Genomic DNA, 24328 nt, shown 5'->3' on the forward strand with positions numbered 1-24328 from the left:
ACAATAAACAATACAAAAACACAACAGAATTGCAAAGTACAAGAAAGGTAAACAAATCACCCAAACATACTAATACAACTAAACCATCCCCATCCTACCAGGCAAAGCTCACGGAGGTAAGAACTTATTTTTCAAAAGCGACCTGGCCACAAATGATAGCTCAACAAAGTGGCTTCACATTTGGACATTTATAGCAGCAAATTAATCTAAATAATTTCAACGCACGTTTCTAAATGTGGAGTGGGAATAAAAACAAGTGCCTGCGGCGCCACACGGGGCTGACTCGCCGCAGCCCTGGCCCAGCTCATTTGTATGGAGGGAAAAGTGGTAAAATAAATATAACAATGGTGGTTCTGTGCCACTTAAAAATCCACACTCCCACGAGCAATTTCTGCAGCTGAAAGCTCCTCATGCCAGAATATTAAGAGATTTTGGTGAATATTTCTTCATTTGAACATAATCCTCCTTCAACTTAAGGCTACATTTCTATTGCTTGTGTCATATTTAGAGCTTTTTGGATATAAAAAAAAGTAATCTCCATACATAAGTCTCCCTCAAGTATGAAGACTGACCGAGGTCAAGAATGTATTTGAAAGCCACACAAGGCACTTCTCAGAGGAGCAAAATCACTGTCTATAACGATAGCACGACAGCAAGGACGATGGCAGCCTTCCTCATGCAGCCTTGAGAACAGATGCTTGTTGAGGTTGCGAATGTTACATATCAAAGAGGGAAATGTAGTTCATCATCCCACAGTGGTGTCACAGTGATAACAATACTTTAAAGGGATTTAAGGGCAGCACATTTCGCCCCCCGCCCCCCCGTTGAGATGAGACGAGAAGTCCTATTAAGGTCACTGCTTATCAAAGTCCTGGAGGCTCAACACAGGAGGATGAGGCTGTCTGGAAGAGAATAAATAAATAACTCCCTTTCCCATCTCGACACTGCCACGGGAATAAGCAAACGCCTTCCATCTCAAAGACCGCAACGGCATTCACGAGCATAAAGGGGCCGTGTGTTAACGGGACCTTGGTGCATCCAAGCTATCGCACAGCTGCTGCCGATTACAGACGAAGGAAACGGCACAACACGCGCGCGTTTTCCGGTGAGAAACCATAAAGGCGCACCCCCAACCCGCTCCCCCCCACCCCCCCCGATGCTCCTATGCGTGCAATTTTATCTGCTTGCACGGGAAAGCCATTCTCCTCGCCCCTCCGGGGGACTGGCTCCACCAACACGCACTGCCCCACAGCGTGGGGCGAGCGGAAGAAAGAGAAAGGAAAAAAATAAAGCCTGACCGCTACTCGCGATGACCCCAGAAGCCATGACGCTGCGGCCATAGATGGCGTGTGCCTGAAAGAGTGCCCTGGAAAAATGGCAATCAGCACGATGTGCATCAAGATTCCCAATACGTTATGACAGCAAAAGTCGTCAACAGCAGGCAGAACAGCAAGTAGGTTGCCGACATGTGTAGAGATTTTTGGCGTTATCATGGGTTATTTTTTTTTTCAGGCACTGCGTGACACCCATTTACTCTGCTTTGCACATTTTTATATCGATGTGTCCATTAGCAGCATTGGTGATTACTGTCATAAATGAACTTCTGAACTGTGAGTGAAAGTATAAGTTACGTACAGTTTACACAAGTTGCATCGTAAACGCTCATTAAAAACAGAACTGGCCAAGCAGCTAAAGCAGGATCCCTGTACATAACAGAGCCTCAAGAGTTAATTACTATTGCACCAATTTTCGCAAAAAGGGTTCAATGAAACCGAGAGACAGGCTGCGGGATTTTTCACAGTAGCGGTGGACCTGTGCAAGGAGTGTACGTGCTGTTTACAGGACTACGCGTCACCCAGCGTGCGACCGACTGATATATCCAAAGCAGACAAGTCTTGGGGCAATGTCCTTTGCCCTCGGCATTTATGCATGCTCACGCGCACCGACATAAAACACCATCAAAATACAATCGAAATCGGACAATGCATGCCAAAATGTACCTTTTTAGGATCCATGTTAAATTTCTTCCTCCCCATGGACATTTGTTTATTCCTCTGCACGATTTTGCTGTACAAAGTTGGAGGGAGGGGGGAAATTGGGTGGATGCAGAGGCAGATGGTCAGAACAAAAAATGTTTCGTATCGCCGCTTTAAATCCATAACATCATTGCAGCACATCGATTTCAGACCAACCCCCAATAAGGTTTTCTGACAGGCCATCCTGTAGCATGGCCTTTGATAAAATCACCCGGAATGCGCCAAATCTTTGTCAGATCTCAGTAGCTAAGCTCGTCTGAGCCCGAATAAGTGGTCGGATGGGCGACCGCCACGCACAGCAGGATGTTATAGGCTGCTTTGCGGCTCTGGTGGGTTGCGGAAGGTAGTGCAACAAAAAAAATCCATTGTTGGACCGTAATCTACGCTTCCACGTTGATGCTCCCTACCTTCAACAACCCGCACTAACCAGTGTGGTGAAATACGATCAAATAACCTTCACACGACACGCACAGTGCGAGGAGGCCCTCATCCAGCAGTAGATTGATGAAAGGGCTGTACAGATACATTCTGCAGCCGTCTCAAGGACAACTAAATAAGAGCAATATGACCATTACATGTTCATATGTTCACATATCAGTGTCAGTTTAGAATATGCAAGCTCCACATTACACTACTGTGCTTAGGAAAAATCGCACAGAGTTCCTAGGATATACATTCACTCACAATGCCCATCATCATAATCCCGAGGACATTAAAAACAATCGTGACCATGCGGCATTACCACACAACCACTGCTATTAAACGTGGAAGTCCGTTAGCGAGCGACGCGTGCATAGAGGTACCTCTCCTCGGCATTGTCCAGGCTCTCGATCTCGGTCATCACGTCCGATATTTCGTCTTTGAGCCTCTGAAACGGGCGCACGTCACGCGACGTCAACAGCTTCACCGCACAACAACACGAAAGCACGCGTCCATTTCACGCTTTGCGTCTCCGACACGGTAGAACGGGCACCGGAGTTGGGAGGCGGGGGGGGGGTGGAAGAGGGGATGTTACCCGGACTGGGGCTGACCCAGTGACGCCTTAGCCGTGAGATTGCGAGCCGCCGCCACCGCCGCCACCGCCGCCGCCAATGTGCTGTGACGCGACCGCCCACGCCGCGTGCCCCGGTGTCGTCAAACTCATTATGCGGCCGCGACTCCGGATAGCGGGGAGGTGTGACGTGCGGTTCCTTGGTCCACTCCTCGAGCTCTCCAGCCACGAGAGCACTCCGAATTTACCAATTTATATGGTGGGGTGGAGCAATGGGCTGTCAACCTAGTGGTCCGAGTTCGATTCCGGGTCACCAAAAGAACGAGTGTTGCGCGAATAATTCGATTCACGTGTCGCGAGGGCGGGCATCGATTAAAATTGATTAACTGATGCATTGTTACAAAGTGCATTCTCTAATTTACTTCTGCCATGTATTACGATGCTTTTTGAGTCGGATTATAGTATTTTTTCCCCAATTCACATTACATTTGTTCATAAGGAGGGCGATGGCAGTGCACAGTGTTGTGAAGAATGACATTTGGGGAAAAAACCAACGAGGAAACATTCACCGTTACATTGCAACGGTTACGTAACATCCGATTACAACTGCAAACCTGTAAAGAGGCCCATTCCAGCTCCGATAACAGTTCGACCGTGAAAAAACACATCACAGGCCTAATGCACGTGGTTATTGTTGATGGTTGTAGTAGTAGCAGTCGTGGTGAAGCAGCTCCGTCCAATATTTAAATGGGAGAACAACAAAGAAGCCAACTGTTTCCTCCGAATTTTAATGTTTTCAATGAAACTCGGCACCATATGCCTCTTTAACAGATGTAAAAACGGAGCAGGGTTGTTAATTTTTTTTTCTGTGAGCAATGATTGCATGCACTTTTTTTTTTAAACAACATATGGTTTGTCGCACACATTGTGAAATTTAACAATATAAAAATATAAAGTCTGTGCGTGCGTGTTCTTTTGTCTGTACCATGCGCTGACTGATGAGTCCTGTCACTTGTGTCTGATGATGGATGCTGCTCGACAAATCACATTCGAACGCGTCGTGCGGGATTGAACATTGGCACACGTGCCAAATCGGTTCAGTCTCTACTAAAAAAATGCAACTGGATTCAATTGTCAATTGGGAGCTTTATAATATCGATTGGACCTCAAAATGTAAAATATTTTTTGGGCGACCTAAAACGGAACATGTGGAGGAATTGCCCCGAATTACCGCACCTGAATGTCGACCACGAGCTCCTGCTTGCGTCGGCGAATGCTGGCCAACTCCTCCTGCTCCTCCTCCGTCAGGTCGGGTGGCACTGCAAGGCAGAGGGGGGCGGCACAAATGACGCATGGACGATCAGCCGACGGAGTTTACAAACGATACAAATATAGCAACACAGGGCGATCCATTTACAGACACCACACTAAAATATTAGGGAGAACTCGAGGACATTTTGTATTTATTTCAAAAACCCTCTACATGTCTCCCACCACTCAGTAAACTTGTTAAATCCTTTACTACTCTTCTGTTAAGTAAGAAAGTTATTACAAACCAGTGAGGTATCTATAAATGGATTGCCTTGTAAATTATTCGCAGAGCCAGAAGACACAAGTCGGGCGATATGGCCGTTGGGCAAAAAGGTGTTAGTGAGAGAGTGCTAATTTATTTACAGCCCTTTTGTCTCTCCACTGCTAGATGAAGACCTCCCCACACTATCAGGTGTGTGGGTTGTTTGACCATTCTTAACCACGTTGGTTAACGGTAAAGGAGGTTGGGTCCAAGGACCGGTTGAGATGTCGCTTGCCACCGATGTTATCCGAGGCCAGGAGTTGAACTCAGGTGTGGCCTAGTTTGTAGTGCAGTGCATGAACCACTGCACCACTACCTGCTCCATCTGCGAGCGTCAGGTTGTGTAGGGCACTAAAGGCACATCTTGTGACTAGCGATGGCACACGCCTGCAGCCAGGGGCACTGCACTCCGTGTCAGCGTGACATGGATACAGCAACGGTTCTGCAGACTTCTTAAGTCTGGCAAGTGAGCAACGGCATCCTATAAATACCCCAAATTGCCTTTTAGCTGCCGTTTAATTGCATGTCAGATGTACAATCCCACTTGTCTATCCACTGCTGGATGAGCACCTCCCCGATGTCGTGCATGTAATTTGATCGTACTTCACCACAATGGTCAGTCTGGGTTTGGTGTAGGCTGGGAGAGCACAGATGTGTGAGCATAGAAGTACAGTACAACAATTGCTTTTGCTGCACTGCCCTCTCCTGCCCACTCCGTAGCTCACGTGACAAGCCTGTTCATGCTCTGTGGGTCATCCATTCCAAGTAATCTCGAGGCTCAACGCTGCCGAGCTTCCTCCTGCCAAATTGTCAGACGCAGGCGCTCCGTACACAGATGCGGCTATCGTACAATCCACCTCCCTAGCCAAGGGTTTGCAAAGCCAGACCGTCTGTCACAGTCGTGCCCGCACGTTTTTTTTTCAGGCTTTATTTACTACACACCTGCCGTCCGTGCACCTTCTGCCACGATCGATCGACAGACGAGTAAACAGACCATTGTTGGGGTAAGAAAAACACCAAATTGGTGGCAGAAAAAGCAATTTGCAACAATAAAATCAAATATAGCTCATGTGGAATACACAGAGACAGTTTCTTTCGAACTGCTTCTTGTGTTCAGTTTGCTGTGCTTTCCCCCCACACCTCCAATTAAGCGCGGTTTGGCCACGTACGGTACGAAAGAAGTTCAACGCGCATACACAGTGGTTGCGCATTAAGGGCACCCGTCACAGGCAGCTGAATGCCACGTGAATGCTGATCTCATTCACAATGAAAGCATCGAAGGCAGTGAGTGTAACGCAGTCAGAAGTGAACGTTTGGCAGTCTATGCTCCCAACGGTGGCAGGCACAGCACGGCACGATGTGTGGCGGAGGGTACAGAGCGACCGCAAGGTGCCATTTCACCGGGGGAGGTCGGACACAAGAACCACCTTTCGTTCTAGATTTGAAGCTTTCGTGACTGCAAGGATTCATACTCTTAGGTTTTTTCGGTAAAGTCACGTAGGTAAAAAAAAATAACATTAAAAATTACTAAAAGTAATAATAGAAATGAAATAAAATAATAAATCACAACGTTTCGGAGGCAACACAAGTCTCCGTCATCAGGTGGGACCGTCACAGCCAGATTTGCTGTATCACTTGATACAGCAACTGTGACTTGATACAGCAAATCTAGCTGTGACGGTCCCACCTGATGACGGAGACTTGTGTTGCCTCTGAAACGTCGTGATTTATTATTTTATTTCATTTCTATTATTACTTTTAGTAATTTTTTATTTTATTTTTTTACCTACGTGACTTTACCGAAAAAACCCAAGAGTATATATAACCACCTTTCGCTCTCCCCTTTTGCTTGTGAACACCAAACTGAACTACGACGCCCACGAAGAAGCAGCTGGTCGTCACGGCAACATTCACAACCTCGCAAAAATCCGTGAGCGTCATGTTGCCCACGACCGGACCGTGAAGCCGGCGCCGCCACCGCCACCGCTCGGGTCTAAAACCAGAAATTCAACACCAGAGTAGGCACTTTGAATACCTCACGAGGATCGCCATCGAGGGAACACACTCCCGCGTGATGATGCAGCTTTCTGCATCTTTAATGCGTTGTGTCATAGCCCGTGGAGGTAAATTATCATGCAAACACCGGCGCTCTCTCACTCGTAGCAGTGCAGCAGCAACGAGCCTGCCTCTGTAAAACAACCCAGTTCAAATGTTGTTAAAAATAGAGACCTTTGTTAATTCACTGCTGGATGAAGGCGTCTCCACACCATGTCCATGATGGGGGTTTTTGCTTGACAGCAACCATTAGCAACCCGCAATGACCAGGTGTGCTGAAGTGTGGTTAAACAACCCACACAACCGACACTGTGTGGGGGAGGCTTTACAAATCGGGCAGTGAATTGACAAAGCGCTCTAAATTATTATGAAAATAACGTTTAGATAATGTTTACACACAGTGGTGGATATTCCACTTTCACACAGCGAGGTCAAGTCTACCTAAAGTACAACGAGTGACTGGCCACAAAGGAGGCAGTCATTTTATTCACCCCAGAGCGATGATTGATCAAGGTGACCCACCATCCCTCCGGACTTGGAACTGAATGCAAGACACTTGCGATCGAGAATTGAATGCTCTGCCAACAACGGCGAGCACAGTATCCTGTTAATCTGCGATAATTCCGGATTCAGCAAATAAAATAACGAGTGCGCCCGACAGCTCATTAGGCAGTCACGGGGTTCACAATCTGCTGTGCACACCGTGTCCGCAGCCCACACAAAAGACGCTCTGTGCAAAGTGATGCAGATCTGTAACGCCTTTGGATTTCAAATCTTGCGCAGTCGGCTTGTTTTTAAACCCAAGAAGTATCCTTTTTCGATATCAGCGAGTAACGAGTGGGAAACATTTACCTAGCTTTGTGTGTGCACGTGTTTGACCGCTCACAGCACTTGCCAACTGTTTATGTAGGATACATGGGGGATCTGTGTATTTGTACGCTGGGATATGTGGGAGGCAGTGGGTGCAGTGGTGAGCCTACTGTGCTACGAATCTTGCAGAGTTAGATTCCTGGCCAAGGCTAACCATCAGAAGAGCGATATATGAATTGGTCCTGAACCTCCCCCAATTAATTCCACCCAAGCTCCCTACCCTGCCCGATTTCCCACCCATTTCAATGCTTGTTCTCGGCGAGTAAAAAATAAATACAATGCAAAGTGTGCAGTTTTGGTTCCATAAAGGCCAAATTTTGCTTTCAGAATTATGCATTTCAAGTAAAATTCTAGGTGTACATATATATTTATATATATACACACAGAAACATTCCAAGAACGTATATATTAACGCATATATATATATGCACACACAAACTGGCATTAATATATTTTTGATAGCTGCGACAACAATGCATCTAAATTTGCTGCAGCCTCCCTTTGTCAGGCTCCAAGCAGGCCACTACTGTTCAAAGGATAATTGGCATAGAAATATAAACACTGTACCCACGTAAGTGAGCTAAGGTGCAACTCACTGCACATTGAGTTCATACTTACATTGGCCAGCGAGCCGTAATCTACATGACCAGCGATCCGCAACATTCCAGCGGCATTTGTGTCAAGGTGCTTCTATTCAGGAGATGCACAATGTAGAAAATCCATGTTCACTGGGAGGATATTATAGCACCCGAGATGGCGATGGAACACCGGGGGTTGTGATCAAACGGTCCGAGCCGGCGATTGCATCCCAAGTACCACCACGAGATCAGAGATCGTCCTCGCCACGATCACGCCGGCACGGCTCGTGTGGCTTAAATTGCACGATGACGAGCGTTGTTCTGGCGATCCCCGTGGACGGAGGATTACCGTTATCACGACGGCACACTAGCCGATGGAGTGCGAGGGAGGGCAAGATGAGCAATGTCGGCTCAAATTCTTTCGCACTGCTGCCTTAACGCGCGTCGCGTCGTTTCCACACATCGCACGATGAAGCATGCGCCCCTTCGCTAATGTTCGGGATAAAATGGAGATTTAAATCACATGACAACTCGCGTATTACAGCGACTATATAAAAAAATAAGAACACATTCATACCAGCGTAGTTAATCGAATATCTATATATATAAAATGTTGTCTCACAATCGATTATGGAGTCGATGATTCATTCCAAAAGCAATGGAATCAATAATCAAACCCAGTTCCATTTTAGTCACGATCAAACCGATTGGCACGTGCGAACGGCCTCCCCAAACAATGTCAGTTATGGAGGGGGGGGGGGGGGTGTTTGACCATACTTCACCATGCTAGTCCAGGGGGGTTTATGTCCACCCCCACACTTAAAGGTCACGAGTGGTGTAACGGTGGATCGACGCTTACACTCACTGTGATCGAATGGCCCAGTGATGGAAAGGTGCGTGGGAGAAATCGGATAATTTTTTAAGTTGTTGCAAGCAATTTGCTAATGGGAACCTTGCAGCCACTCGAAGGAACTACAATGCACCACGATGTAGAGTATATAAAAAATATATAATCTTGAATTAAATCACACCCCCCCCCTCGCAATTCAAGATCGTCACAGTTGCTTATCAATCTGTCCAAGGAGGGGAGTGAAGATTGCGCAATCAGATGACATTATCAACCGCAGCCAAGAACCTCAGAGTGCATTCCTTTCATTCCAATGTTTTATCAGTATTTTAATTACCTTTCAGGCCCCCGTTCGAACATCGCAAGAGACTTGGAATGCAGCAGCAGCACACGCAGACCAGTGATACCAGAAATAATGGAAGAGGAAAAAACAAACACAAACACACCAAAGGGCTCTCCCAAAAGGCCAGTTTACACCACTGTGGAACACTGAACTGAACGAGAAAGGTTTTTTTGTTCCTCATGCTAATGAGATATGACAGCCACGCTGGAATGCATGAAATGCAACTCCATTTAACCACAGGCATTTAAAAAGCCAATTGTACAATGTGTGCATGCGTGAAGGAATGTGCGGCTGCCACAGCCCTGCCCGCGTCATGCAGACTGGATCTGTGGCCCGCTGAGAGGTAGCCGGGGCAGAGAGCCAGATCTGCTGCCGGGCGAACGCAGCACATGGCAACGGCGGGAGCTCAATCTGCAGCCCTGGCATTAAACGAAGAAAGCCGGCTGCTTGGTGCGTCATCCACGGTCGGACGTGATCTCATCCACTGCTGGACCAAGGCCTCCTAAAGCCTGTCCCGCCATCTCTCACAGTCCCGCAATGCAACAAGCCGTCGAGGTCCGATTTCAAAAATTGCTCCATGCCCACGGTGGATATCCTCTTGGGCGTGTTCCTTCCTTTGGGCTGCCACTCTGTCATTAGTCTTCGCCAATGGCCATCGTTCCTTCGAGCCGTGGATGTGCTCTGCCCAAGAAGCTCTTTTTGCTTTCCTTTGCAGTCAATATCATTTCACAAACTTGCGTACGTTCTCGAATCTAATCTAGAGTTCCTCTTTTCGTCTCTCAGTGGAAAACAATTCCCAGTATGCGACTCTACGCTGGTTTGGGTACTTTTTAGCTTTTGTTCCATTTTCTTTGTCCATGACAATTATCCCTGAAACTATTTTAGCCACAAGCCATCAATGTGAACTTTTACATTGAAGCATTTTGTTCGGGCGGCTAGCCTACGGTCGACTCTGCCCGAACGCATCGGAATACAGTAACTACCGAATTACCACATATCTCAACCCAGACCAATTAACCGCTGCACACCCAGTGCTTGGGTGTACCTGCCATATGACACAGATGTGGAGGTATCCAACCTTTTCACACATTTGCCGAGAACTCCGTCCCCAGCAAGTGTGACAAACACGCTACGCTGTTACTGTACCAAAGTATTGAACGGCATTACAATTCTTGATTTAAAGCTTTCGTGACTGCAAGGATTAATATTCTTGGTTCTTTCGGTAAAGTCACGTAGAAGGGAAATAATAAAGTAATAAAAATATAAAACAATAAAAATTCTCACGACGTTTCGACTGCAACACAAGCAATCATCATCAGGTGTGAAATCCACAGAAAGAAAATTTACAATTGTCACCAGAAATATTGACTTCAGCTGCAGTTAAAACTACACGCACATGTAGAACGGTGAGCACAATACTGTATCTCATTACGGGAACCAACGTAATTCCTGGACAAACGAGGGGAACCTGATTTTTTTTGGACTAACCGTACCGCCAGCATGGTGACTGAAAACCGGTAGAGGAAGTCCAATGCGCAGTGTGCAGTCTATGATTTAGTTCAGCCTTCCGCTCATGTTTGCCAACAGTTAACCTCATATGGACCATTTATTTTGGCCCCGACAGGAATTGCAGTTGGCTAAGATTAACTTGCGATCAGTGGACGGCGCCTTCGACGAAGAAAAAAAGCCCCTTTGTCAATTTTACTGCTGGATGAAGGTCGCCCCCCACCCACCCCCCATGCCGTGTTGGTCAATGAGGGGTATTTCTCCAGGCCGTTCAGTGTGGGTTGCTGCAGAGGGGACGGCGGGGGCACATGACTGGTTTGGATATCACTCCCTACTGATGGTATCAGTCACTAGCCATTTGCCAGGAATCGAACTGAGGATGTCTCTGGATTAATCGTGTAATGTGCTAACCATTGCAGCAGCAGTGCTCCCCCCCCCCAACCCACTCCCACTGGTCCACACATAACGCAAATCAATAAGATCGATCAAGAAAATGACCAAGAGGAAGACAAATTGTGTGCCTGGGAACAGCAGCAGCAACGACCGACTACATATCATCGGAGTGAATAAAAGTTCCTAGAGCTCGCAACATCCGTCTTCTTGGAAGACGAATTACAAGTGCAATTTTGCGGTCGTGGGAGTTAGGTTAATAACACTACTCGGCCAAAACGATCAAGCGAGGCTGGCTGCCAAGAAACATGGGCGATCACAAAAAAAACACAAAGCCGCAGAAGTCTTGAAAATCACAAGCTCGCAACAACACCGCACTCAATGACTCTCATGGAGCTGGCATGTTCGTTAACAGAAAATGCCAATTTCCACAACACACGTTAACAAGCTTGAGTAAATTAATTGTTGCTGCCAGTAAAAACCCCACTTTTGATGAAAAGTCACGTGAAAAAATGTGTTAGTCAGCAAAATTCAATATTCAAATCTGTAAATCGTGAAAAATACCCATCCTAACAGTAAAAACAGTGCAGGACGGAAAACCACAATGAACTTTTTATGGAACTGCCCATGGTTTTTGCATAAGTTGCGCAAATGGTCAGTGCTCTCAGACACATTTGCGTGTGCTGTTTGAAATAGAATACATGTAAACCTTTATGTACTCAATAATGTTATGGGTACTTTGCGTGTGCTGTTTGAAATAAAATACATGTAAACCTTCATGTACTCAATAATGTTATGGGTACTTTTCAGTTACATACCCAGTAAGATTTGGATTTATTAATATTAGGATCTGGTACTTTATGTTCAGCCACAAATAAACTCACTTCACTGGATCTTAAAAGGATGAGATGTTTCGCGATGAAATGAGTATGGTAGTCACAATTGAGGGGCAAGATTAGATGTGTACTATATTGTAATGAATGTAGTGGCCTCCCTATGTTAGTAACAGGGGTCATGTGAACCCAAAATATACAAGGTATACAACTCTTTAATATACCCGATTCCGTATCATCATTCCGAAGGACAATTTAGCTTTCCATTCTTAAATTCAGCTAGGTATTGAACATGCAATAAATAAATGCAGCAAACACACAAGTACAGCGATATAGAATTTACTGATCATATCAGCAGCCACACATTTACACTTATTCGATAAACTTGGCACTAAATAAATAAAATTAGTGTACCAAGATTCTGAAAATCCCACGTGGTCTCCATTGCCAAGTTTTTAAACGTATTAGCTTGTGAAAGTAATTACACGATACATTACTACTATTCCCACCATGACCATTGGGAACTTTAATTTGCATAACGTAGCTCCAGAACGGAGCACGACATACAGCATTAGCCGAGCTTTTAAAATGTATTCGCAATTGCTGTTGGCAGCGTTTTCACGAAAACTTTAAACATAAAAGCTCAAAAGACTACAAGGAAAATTAAGTTACCCCACAATTAAATGAAAATGCTTTCTATGCCATGAATAAGCACACTACAGTACCATTGAAGACATAACAAATGTTTGATACCAAGTGTCTCTCTGTTTAAACGAATGTTGGCTGCTGCTCACCCGCAGCGGTGTTCTAAGCCGGTCGTGGAAATTCCACATTCCTATGGCAGGGGATGGTCTATCATTTGAACTAAATTTTGACTTTTCACAAAGTGGTACTAACTGCAACAGACTTCTATGGAACATGAACAGAGCAGATCCCCGCCAGCCAAACAATACAGTCTTCGCGCACACACGCACAGCGGAGTAAACATGCCGCAAGCATAATTCAGAACAGAGGGTGGTCTACACCAATTACTTAAATTCACGACACAGTCATTACACAATGCGACTCCGAGTGCTTACCATTCTCCTCCATCACTGGACACAACAACGACTGAAAGCTCATCTCGCACAGCTTGGATACGGCAGCTCTGGACGGGGTCTTGGCCGCTTTCTTGGACATCGCTGTGAGAAGCAGGCTCTGTCAAAAGCACCCCGGCGCTCAATACGCAGGCACGCTCTGCCAGCTTTGCAGACGGGGAAAGACGAAAACAATCTACTGGCCGCCGAGTGACAATCCTTCCGTCCCAACGCAAGCAAATGCCGTCTAAGGTCTCCGGCTGGCAAGACTGCCGGGCGGTGTTCCCCGATGACAGCTCCCCAACTTCTTATTCTTTAAAATCTACTCGGCACACGGCTCACCTGACGAACGCGCAACGCACACGCCGCTCCGTGCGCACAGCGCGCCGATTATTTTGTTTAGAACGCTCAAATCAGCAACGGCTCGCCGAGGCCAGACAGCTCCTAGCCGGGAAGTGCGGCGAACGCAGAAGGAAGCTCACGCACTCGCTTGCTAATCGTGAAACTGCTGTAATGAGAAAGCCTTAACCCTCCAAGCTGTGTCGAGCGAGGTCCAGCGGTTGGTTCTCTCTCTCTCTCTCAAGCCCATAGCAGCAATGTCATAAACAACTAAATTAAGCAGAGAGCAAATGGAACGCAGCACTGTGACACCAACCTAAATGGAAATTATGACGCCATTCATAAGCTGCTTTTGCAGCGAGCAGACTGGAGAAGAGGGGGCAATTGACAGGGTCTTTTTGTTCCCCTCCAGCTGGTGATGTGCTGTGTAAACATCTCACGGATCAAATCTGGAGTGGCTCCGATATACAACCCCTGTGGATCATTGGGCTGGAAACAGAGCGATGATTGTGAGACATTAAGAAGGCGTACACTGCTTTGGACAGTCACGATTACCACGTGTCTCTTTCTGCACGTGAGTTGTCAGCGGCACTACCGTACCGTAGACGTGCAGTCAACAAAGCACTTGTGCGAGAGGCATTCGCGATTGTGTTGCGTAGCCGTCCCATGTGTCCTCGGGTTGTACCGCGCGTTGTTCAGCAACGATGTCCCCATGTTCTTGGTTCTTTCGGTAAAGTCACGTAGAAGGGAAATAATACAATAATAAAAATGAAACATAATAAGATTAAATTCTCACGACGTTTTGGCCACAACGCAATTTATTTTTATTACTTTATTATTTCCCTTCTACGTGACTTTACCGTAAAGAACCAAGAATATGAATCCATGCAGTCACGAAAGCTTTAAATCGAAAAAGATGCCCACATGCTTCTTTCTTTTTCTTCTCCACGTGCTGGGAGCTTCTTTCGTAAGACATCCTTTCGAACAATACTACATTTAAAAAGCACATTTCTTTAAAACTGCCTTTTTGTGTTTAGTTTGTTGTTCTTCGTCCCCCCGGCACCTCCGATTGGCACGGCTGGCTATGTACGGTGGGAGAGTAGCTCAACATACACACAACCCCCGAAAGCACATCGGAGGTTTGTACAAAAATAAGTAATATTTTTTAAAACTTTTTTAAAAACACGCTTTAATGAAATGTACCGTACTAGTAATGGAAGAACTCCACGACTCCAAGAAGTGGCCCCGAAGCTTGCCATAACGCAAGGGGACCGTGATCAATTAAGCCAACGTTAGTTGAGTGGGGACAATTAGACCCAAGCCGAAACATAACATATAAAAAAGATGGTTGATTTTTTTTATGATAGAATATGGTATTGTCATCAGTATGACATAAGTATACCAAGTTTGCAGTCGATACCACATTGGGAAGTGGGTTAAATTTGAGTTACAAGATTTGAGGATACAACAACAGAGTGAGTTAATAAAAAAGCGTGTAAATAACCCTTCGCCAAACCCAAAATTACCTTCTGTTTTACTATACTCTTTTAGTTCTAAGTGATGCGTTGTATGCCATATAAAAAAAACATCACAGTAAAACTAATTTTTTTTTATCACTAATAGTTCATTGTTGATCTATCATTCCCTTTAATGGAGAAGTGAAATAGCCAGTTAGCTATGACGAGTTTCAAATGCTCAATCTACCCACACACCACAACATCTGCAACACTGTACAGAGGCAGTGTAAACGTGAAACGCCAGAAGGTGCAATACAGTGCCGTGCGCATTTACATTAAAACGAAGCCTTAACGCGCACGCTTTCAGGTTATATAATTGGTTATGCGGACTACAAGCCAGGAAAGAACTAAAGGACTGTTTATGTTCTTTGAAAATCCTCACTGACAAATTCCTCAGTAAACCACATTTGCGGAAGTCAGTTCGCGAAAACACGCAGGTTTTCAATTCTCACAGATGCGGGACAGCATTGTTCCTCGTTAGAAATCGACCTGTACATTCCATTCCCATCACACAACGCAGATCTCAAAATCCACGAGACCACTGGGAGGACCCCATGGACTCCCTGTATACCAGGCAAGGTAGTTAACATCCCCCAACATTGGCGCCTTCGCACGCTCAAATTGAATTTCTTCGGGTTGCACCGCATGTTCTACGCGATGTTCACGGGGAGCGGTAGCTCCCAGGATCTGGAACAAAACGTCGGACATTGTGCAGAACAACGACTCGCGATAACGACCCCGAAAACGCACCGCCAGAGCCATGCAGCAGCAGCACAAATCGTGAAAACCCCAACGTGCAAGGATTTTTACTCCTTGCAATCCCTCGGAATGATCGCCGTCTCCTCTGAGAGATGCGGCAGAAAATATGCACAACAATCCGCGTCCTGTTGGTTGTGCAACACAATAGAATGCACAGTAAGCACATGTGACACGTCCCAACAAAAACCCTGAAACCGTACGCCCTACATTTAGAAAAACGTACAGTGCCGTGTCTGTACATCTGCATTAAAGGCTCGAAGCTCCGGTTTCAGACAGGCATGGAAATCAACTTTAATTGGAATTCATTTTTTGGCTCGTTAAGTTAGATCTGTGGTCAGGCTTGTTAGTAAGGTGGCCATATGAGATTAACTGGGTCAAGGAAGCCCATCCATTTACATCAGCTGTGATGTGCGGTGGGAAGAACTACTGACTTTGGCGGTTGTAAAAACTTGGCATGGATTCCCACACACATGCCACGTTCATGAGCACACATTTGACAACGAATCGATTACAACCCACCAGGAGGATATCTCAGGATTGGGAGCATCAGGGTGATGTTCTTTCGTTCAAGGAGGGGGGGGCAGGTGAAACGTTTGACGGCAGCATTTTGGATTATATGGAGTTTGGAGATGAGGAATTTTAGAAGGCAGTAGAGGAGAGAGCTGAAATAGGAGAGTTTGAAAGTGATGAAGGCATGGATGAAAGTCTTAGCAGTGGCTGGAGGAGTGTTCCTTCACTCATTTTCAGAGGGGGGCCCACTTTCGCCAATAAGACATCAGTATGAGGGCCGCCACACATTTTAAACCATTGGGGTTTGACAGCATGGAGTGTTTTCACATTTGCGTATTGTGGGGGGGGGGGGGGGTCGCACTAAAGGCCACCAGGGGCAGCCAGTGGCCCACGGGCCTTGCAACGAAGAACATTGGGCATTGGGCTAGAGTGAGGAAGTGGCAGATGTTGCACAGACATAGGTATGAGGACCTGCAGAGTTGGTATCCATGACAACGACAATGGCTTTCGCACATTCTTTGCCAGCGTGATGTCAGTTTGGGAGGTTCAGGCTCAAAACGAGGCTCTTCTGCTTCGAGTGGATATTTTTCCGATGAGGAATACTTGTGGTTTGTGGCAACAAGTAGCTGAAAGTTCCGGGTTATCATGCTGAAAGTGACCAAATCCACAAAAATGCCGACGGAACACTTTTTTCTTGAAGTGGCATTGTTTTTTCCGCACCATCTCACTTATTTACGCAAATGCTTTGCTTGTGTTTCTCACTCAGGCCGTGCTCTCCCACGCTGCTCTCTCCTCACACAGCTTGCAGTCTTCAAAATTGTCTGCTTTTAAAAACTCATGCCCGTTTCCGATGCACTTCCGCAATCGAAACAGCCATCTGTAGGTCTGCGTAGCTGCGCACCCCAACTCGCCATTGGGAGAATCGGCTAGCAGCAGAATTCTATTCTTGCGAATGATGGCAGCAATATGGTCAGGAGCTAAATGGTCAATATCGAGATCCGGTGAAGAAGCGCAGACTTAGTGGTTTACTATACGGCCCATCGGTTGCGTTGCTTGGCCACAATCGCACTGGGACATAAATTTTTACCAACCATGCGATGATTATGGAGCGCGTTGCCATCTCCGTGGTGGTGGTACTGGTGGCAGATGGTAGGGCTCTGCCCCGCCAGTTCTGCGCCGTGGCATGATGCCGCCAAACATCGACATTCATCACCACCTTCCTTGGCATTCACACACACGGCTGGCGGTTCGCGCTACTATATGGAACTGTCACGGATCTTATACCGCAGCTGCACAATTCTGGGTACGACTTCCAATTACCAACTTTAATGTTGCAATGATACTGCAACGCCGTAGGTATGTGCGCCGAGCAACAACCTTTATTTAGGCAGTCTTCAAGATGCACATTTAAGCTCCTTATAAATTCAAATGATATTTTACTGTTTAAGCAATTTCATTATGTACGTATCCGTCCTCTGCCTTGTGACAAAGTACACGTGAGTAGCCCACGTGGATGTATCGTATGTATGCACGTTGAACTTTTCACACCGTACGTAGCCAACCGTGATAATCGGAGGTGGGTAAAGTACTGAAATGGGAACTTCACTAGTGTTGGTAGACGTACATATTTTGAATGTACTTTACAGAACACTTCAGTAGACCTCTACGAAGAGCATGTTAGTGCTATGCTACATTATTATTTAAACAAGGTTAAAGTGTCCACGTGCTCCAGTGAGCAATGGGTAGTGCTCATCTCCACTGGCTGCTTTAAGCCAGTGGTTGAAATGCCACATGTCCATCATACGACAACCTCCGTTGACGTCCAAACAAAGTGGTAGTCATTTTACCGGGCTTAGTCCGAATTAGAATTTGAAAGCTTTCGGAGTGCGGAGTCTGACACTTACCATATTGTTACCCATTTATAACAATGCTGTATTGTGTCCCTGTGTTACGGGATTGTTACTTATTAATAGGGGTGGAACGATTCATGCCCAAGTGGCGATTCGAGGTTCGATTCACGAATCCACATTCTTTTTTGTTTTGTACCCATTGTGGGTGAATTGTACCACCTCCATTGGATACAACGATCACTGTAAATAATTATATACAGCATAAAAATATTTTAAAAAATTATGTAGACTATCAATCAAGGAACTACGACTATATAAAAAAATATTGTAGATTACCGGTACTCGATGCATCATTACACCCCTATTTCCAACAGTACTGTCCACAGCGCATTGCTATTACGGGACTGGATTACTTTATTGGACCACAGCTGGTCAGTGTGGGTTGGTGAAGGTGGGGAGTGCAGATGTGAGATGTGGGTACGTACAAGTACACCACCACAACAGATTTTTTTGCTGCACTGCCCTCTGATATCCACCCCGGATCCGATCAAGCCCAATGACAACATGTCCCGTGCATGGTGGTGGGTCATCCACACAAACAATATCCAGGCTCAAATCTGCTCAGCTTCTGAGATCTGATCAGATCGGGGTGCATTCTGGACGATTTATCCATCCGTATGTACTGCTACGGTGCTATATTATTTAAACGTCGAAGAGATGACATTTCACGAGTAAATACGCACAGTTAACCTTCGCACGGCACAGCAGCTTCTCGTGCTTATCATTATTATTTTTAAAAAGGTCCACATGCTCCAACAAAAAATACCCGACGACTGGAACGGGTCCGACGAAGTTGCCATCACAACAAACACTGCCGTTTCGTCGCCGACTCTCGCCCCCTTCACTATCGCACCTCCATTATACGTAGATCTCACCTTTTCCGATATTGTCTAATGAATGTCGTCCTTCCCAGGGATATGCCCCCAATGTTTTTGCACCACATGACAGAGTCAACCCGACTCACCATCGCCAACTCCGCACCCTTCTTCCTCGTCGCCACAAGCGTCGTCGTAGAACCCCGACCTCCTCTTCTCCTCCTTGATGAAGGTGCGCACGGACAGCCGGTTGAGACAGCCGCTCAGTCGCGGGTTTATCGACTCGTCCCAGGAGGGGGACACGAGGAGGCTGGAGCTCGGGTCACCGATCCCGGAGGAAACGGAGCTCACGTCGGACCCCTCCATGTCCCAGTAGCCGTCGTCCGCGGCGGCGGAGATGCTCATCGCGATCGGAACGACCAACCACCGGCGGGACGCCTCGAATCAAACTCACGGTGGCGAGCGGCAGCGACGATGGCTGGGTAGAGCCAGACTGCCATAAAAAGGTGGGCAAATATACATTCCAATTCCAAACAACTGGAGGACGTGTGGCCGAGACACGAGTTAACGATTAACCGTGTCTCGCTTAAGTTACATCCAAGTTCACGGACACCTTTGCGGTTGTGCGATTTAGATTCCAATTACAAATGTAATGACATCGGGTATTTAAATGTTCACGCGATTCAGACGCTGCCCATCTCTGGCCGTGTCATCCAAGACGCCAGTGCTGAGCGCGTCGCTCAAGAGGACACATCTGCGAAGGTGCTGACGCACATTGGGGGGGGGGTGGTGAATGTCTCGGGCCACGCCTCGGCGTTCCTTGCCTACGGTGGGTGTCCACTGTCCAGTAAAACTTTTCGTTACTGCAAACGCACATGCGAGAGAGGCGTGGGTGTGGAGTTAATGATGATCACCATGTGGTTGGTCCGGTTCAACCTGTACACCGGCCCCCCCCTACACTAATTCCACCTCCCAACTCGCAGTTGCAATGCCGCCCCAGGGTTGCGCGTGGCGGCATGAGTTACAGGAGTTACAGGAGTGACAGCTCTCCAGGAAGGGACCCCCCCCCACTCCCCTAAGCTGTTATTGTTGTGCCCTTTATCACGAGGCAATAATGATACCACGAGCCCATTGATCCTAATGTGTGGCAGAGTGTAAATGCCCAGATGTTCCAGAGTTATGGGTTTCTGCCCACTCCCTACCCCGGAAAGCCAGGACTTTAAACTTCAACACAACAACATGACTGACTGTACCGTATATAAATGTACTTTGTTGGCCCAATCAGAGTGACTAGTTTTAATATACATTCTGAATAGAGGACTATGTTCAGGCTTTCATCACATATGCAACTTTCTCTGGAATACTACATTTAAGAATGTTATCAACACATTCATCCATAACGTACCTGCCATGAAGGTAAAATGAGTGGTACTTTGACGAATGGGTACATTTGATCCCTTAAAATGTTTACATTTCACGCACCTATTAATTTCTCACCCGATATTGAACCATACCGATTGTCCTTCTGATATATAAAGTACTGCACACACAAACACAAGAGTTTACATACTGCAGTACCACGCAGAAGAGTTACACTGCTCTCATCTGTCATTCCGCTTACCCGTGGCGTGAAGCCAAACCACGATTGGGCCCATCAGCGGCTGCGTCAACCTCTTGCCCTTCGTGTTCGACGAGCAGACAATAGCCGACGATCGCCGTTGCCGCCATCAGCAAAAATAATGGTGCTGGTTGTGAATTAAGACGATGATGGCGATGACAATCATTGAACCGATGATACTAAATAAACGATGGGAACTACAAATCGTGATCGACGATTTTCCCTGTTGCCTCTGCCTCCGCTACTAGACATTGCCACTTGGGGTGTCAATATAGCAACGGCGTCGCGATGACAGATCATGATAATGATGATAACTTGATCGTCATTGACGCCATCACACCGCCATCGTCTGCCAACCGCTGACATTGCCACCACACCTCCAAAGGACACACGGTGACACTTTATAGCCTTCGGGCACCGGGTCATGAGTTAACGAGACGGGATGAAACCTTCTTGCCCACCCCCGTTATTCATTGCATCCGATTCCAGAAATGTGCGTTATAAATAGTGCGTATTATTATTACCGCGCAAAAAACGTCACTGTTTTTATCTGCAATCTCTGAACACAGAAGGCAGAGGCTAAAAAAAGAGTTGAGTTTTTTTTGGGTCAGATATTCAGAGGAAAACTTATCTTCGCAACGCATTTACTTATCTAGGACACAGTTCCACCCCATTGTCATCGGTAATAGGAGTTCCAATATACCCTGAACATAACATTATGCAGCTTTTGGTAAGATAAAGAGGGGTATTGCAGAATGTATGAAATCCATTATCTTACAAGTAATATAACTTTGATGGCAAGTGTAGAGTACTACCACCATGAGCTCCCCTCGACTACACATTTGATCAATCAAAATTTGCTGTGCGTTTTTAAAAAAAATTCTGAGATATCTTACAGTATACGAAAATTGTTTATACATCTTCCGCATGAAACTCAAACTGCCAGTGCTGCATTAAACCACCAAACCACACACACACACTGCTCATGCACCATATTCTAAAATGGAAAATTCTTTACGGAAAAGCCACATCTTGAAGCCTGGATTAAAACCAGACTTACGGAAGATTGGTGCGACAGATATATTAATGGTGGAAGGAACCACAAACGTCACAACGGCTAGTCAGAGCACTTATCAGATTGGTTGATGGACCTGTCAGAAGTCAGCCCAGCCATGGGTTCTTATACAACCGCTACGTGCACAGTTCTCGTCCTTGATTTCGTCCAATTTTGGGCTGGGAGTGGTGGTGCGTGCCTGTAATCCAGCACTCCGGACACAAGGACCTGTAGCCCACGTATAGAGATTATTATCTACTTTACACCCAAGACGTGCGGAGCTGCTAGATCAAGTTCATTTATTAGGTATAGCCCTGTGAGCCATTCGGCTCTTGAATAGGGTGCAACCGCAACAGGAACAAGCTAAGAAGAGTCCAAGGGACTGCCGTGCCCATGATGACACGTATATTTGTGATGGGTTTCGCAAGCCATGCACGCGCACGCACGTAAGCATTGGTTCATTGGGCAAAACGGGAAGTGCTGGTTTTATGCTGTACCTACAAATGCCCACAATGTCTTCTCCACCAGAAGGTGCTACACACACCCTTGGAGACACCGGATTTCATAACTGCTATCCCAGCCAATTTTGTTTAGTTAAATGCCTGATTAATTCCTAGGCGTTATACGGGGTGTGGGGATAAAGGTTTATAAATAAGCACTTTAAGGGAAGGGGTTGGCAGATCACGATGTATATCTTGACGCTCATTCATCATTGTGGAGAATTATCCCATTGTATCTGTGGGTTTCCTAAAATAACTCTCGTTTCCTCCCACAGGCATAAGACTCACAAAGGATATGACCAAACATTCCAATGTGAAAACGAGCGAGGCTTTCCAGAAAGATAAAAAAGATGTGTAAAGATGCATGGATTCATCAATTAATATTGATCTTAATGGTCATGATAGATGCATTGAATCGTGCACGTGAAAATCCATCATTCACAGTGTAGGCCAATGATATGTAAATTGAATGCCGTTACATTCTAAGCTAATAAGCAGAGAAACGAGAACGGACAAAGTTTTATTTAAATGTATTTGTTTATGATTTTTTTTCTCATGAGTCAAGTTGCTATCATGGAAAAAATATGAAAATCTACTGTGACCCACCGTTATAGTTCACAGTCGTGAATGCAATGCTCTTTTGAAGAAATAAAGATAAGAATATTGGCACACAAAATTCCAAGATTAACAAAAAGGAAATTTAGGACATTTGGAGAGGTCGGGGACTATTGAAGGCTGTATTACACTTGTATGGAACTCGTATAGGCTCCAAACTCAAAGGATTTCAAGACTTGCCATCTTCCTTTAACCATTATCCATTGTCGCGTATTTTACTTTCATATCCTCCCCAGTCCCTCGTGGTCCATACCCACGTGCTTCCTTGCGTGATGCTCTCCACAATCTGCCCTTGTCTCCTTCCTTTCTTCCCATCCACATTCTGAGCCCAAGGAACTCAAGTGGCCAGTGAAAACAAAGCTGGCATTTGTGTGCATTGCTGCAAAGGGCCCTTTATTAGCAAGCCAATCCCCCTGGATGTGACGGCAATTGACTAAGGCCACGCACGATAATTAGGATTACAGCGGATTGTTGGACCCTATCTTACATTTCTGTTTTTCTCAGCTGCGCTTTACCACTTCACTGCAGACAAAGATTCCGTTGCAAGCAAAGTCATAACTGTCCGAACAAATAATGGATTCTTTATAATATATTAATGTATTGCAGTACTCCAATAGTTCCCCCTGCCCTATTGTGATGTGATTAATCATCGCAATGCTAGGTCATATTTTGGGTCAGGAGTCTATTCTTGTTTTTCGGTTGTGAATGTCGCAGCCTCCAGTGGCGTCAGAGGTCAGGTGAACGTGTCACATGGACACCACACAAATGGAAAATACGGGAATCCATTTTCACATGCACGGCTCAATGCACGAATTGTGAAAGCAAAATGTTTTTGATACGAGTGATAAACAGCGCACCGTCACAGCCCAAATGTCTCGCAAATATACATTATATATTACAGGCAAAAGATATCCTGTATGTCGTCATAATCAGACATGCTTATTTCACTGCTGGATGGTCGCCACCACCTATTATGATCCTGTGATGTAACAATCCACTTTGCACCTGCACACAAACACATTTCATCGCTCCATCTCCTCGGTGGACTACTCTAGAAAAAGTTCCATTCCTTGGTTGTACGTATTACAATACAGCACCGAATATAAAGCATCATATAGAGCGATGCAATGTTCATATATATATTTAAACAAGGAATTATATTTCACATTTATTACTAAACACTGGGCAGAAATCATTACTGCCGCATGGCATCAGGTGGACATTGCAGTTTAAATAACCTTCAGTGAAAGTGTAAAATAAACTGAGGTGTCCAATTACACACTTGCTATTACTACCGGTACAGTATTGTATGGTACAGTATTCATTAAGGTCTGCGTTGTGCGCGCATGTATGAAAACAAGGTGAATTACTCACACAACACTGCATGGTAAAGAAAGGCATATGTTTATTGAGGGATCTCATGGTGCAAAGCGGTAAATAAAATCCTAGATGAGATAAAACAGAGTGCTTGGAACACGTTGTATAATGAATGGGATATTAAATTAAATATGAAAATAAGCTGGGAAACGTTTTCCAAAAAAATGAAATGCTTTTCTGTTTCGTGGCCACTTCTGACACCGTTTGCTGTTTAAT

At 45.7% G+C, this 24328-nt stretch overlaps 1 protein-coding gene across 3 annotated transcripts in view; it reads right to left on the reverse strand.

The window, feature by feature from the left end:
- Window positions 1-24328, reverse strand: part of LOC144718738 (cytohesin-1) — a 53666-nt gene that overhangs the window by 15703 nt on the left and 13635 nt on the right. Inside the window, exons 1-4 of one of the 3 annotated variants that reach the window (XM_078594233.1) lie at window positions 19098-19702; window positions 4264-4346; window positions 2840-2904; window positions 2001-2067 (exon numbers count right to left, since the gene is read on the reverse strand). In XM_078594233.1, the coding sequence (XP_078450359.1) occupies window positions 2001-2067; window positions 2840-2904; window positions 4264-4346; window positions 19098-19353 (471 nt within the window). In that variant the 5' untranslated portion in view covers window positions 19354-19702. Of the gene's footprint in view, window positions 1-2000; window positions 2068-2839; window positions 2905-4263; window positions 4347-13101; window positions 13289-19097; window positions 19703-24328 lie in introns of those variants that run through there. The other 2 variants (XM_078594234.1, XM_078594235.1) reach the window with 2 other exon arrangements.

The sequence above is a fragment of the Lampetra planeri genome, chromosome 5 (genome assembly GCF_965212315.1).
Source record: "Lampetra planeri chromosome 5, kcLamPlan1.2.h2, whole genome shotgun sequence".
NCBI classification, from domain to species: domain Eukaryota; kingdom Metazoa; phylum Chordata; class Hyperoartia; order Petromyzontiformes; family Petromyzontidae; genus Lampetra; species Lampetra planeri.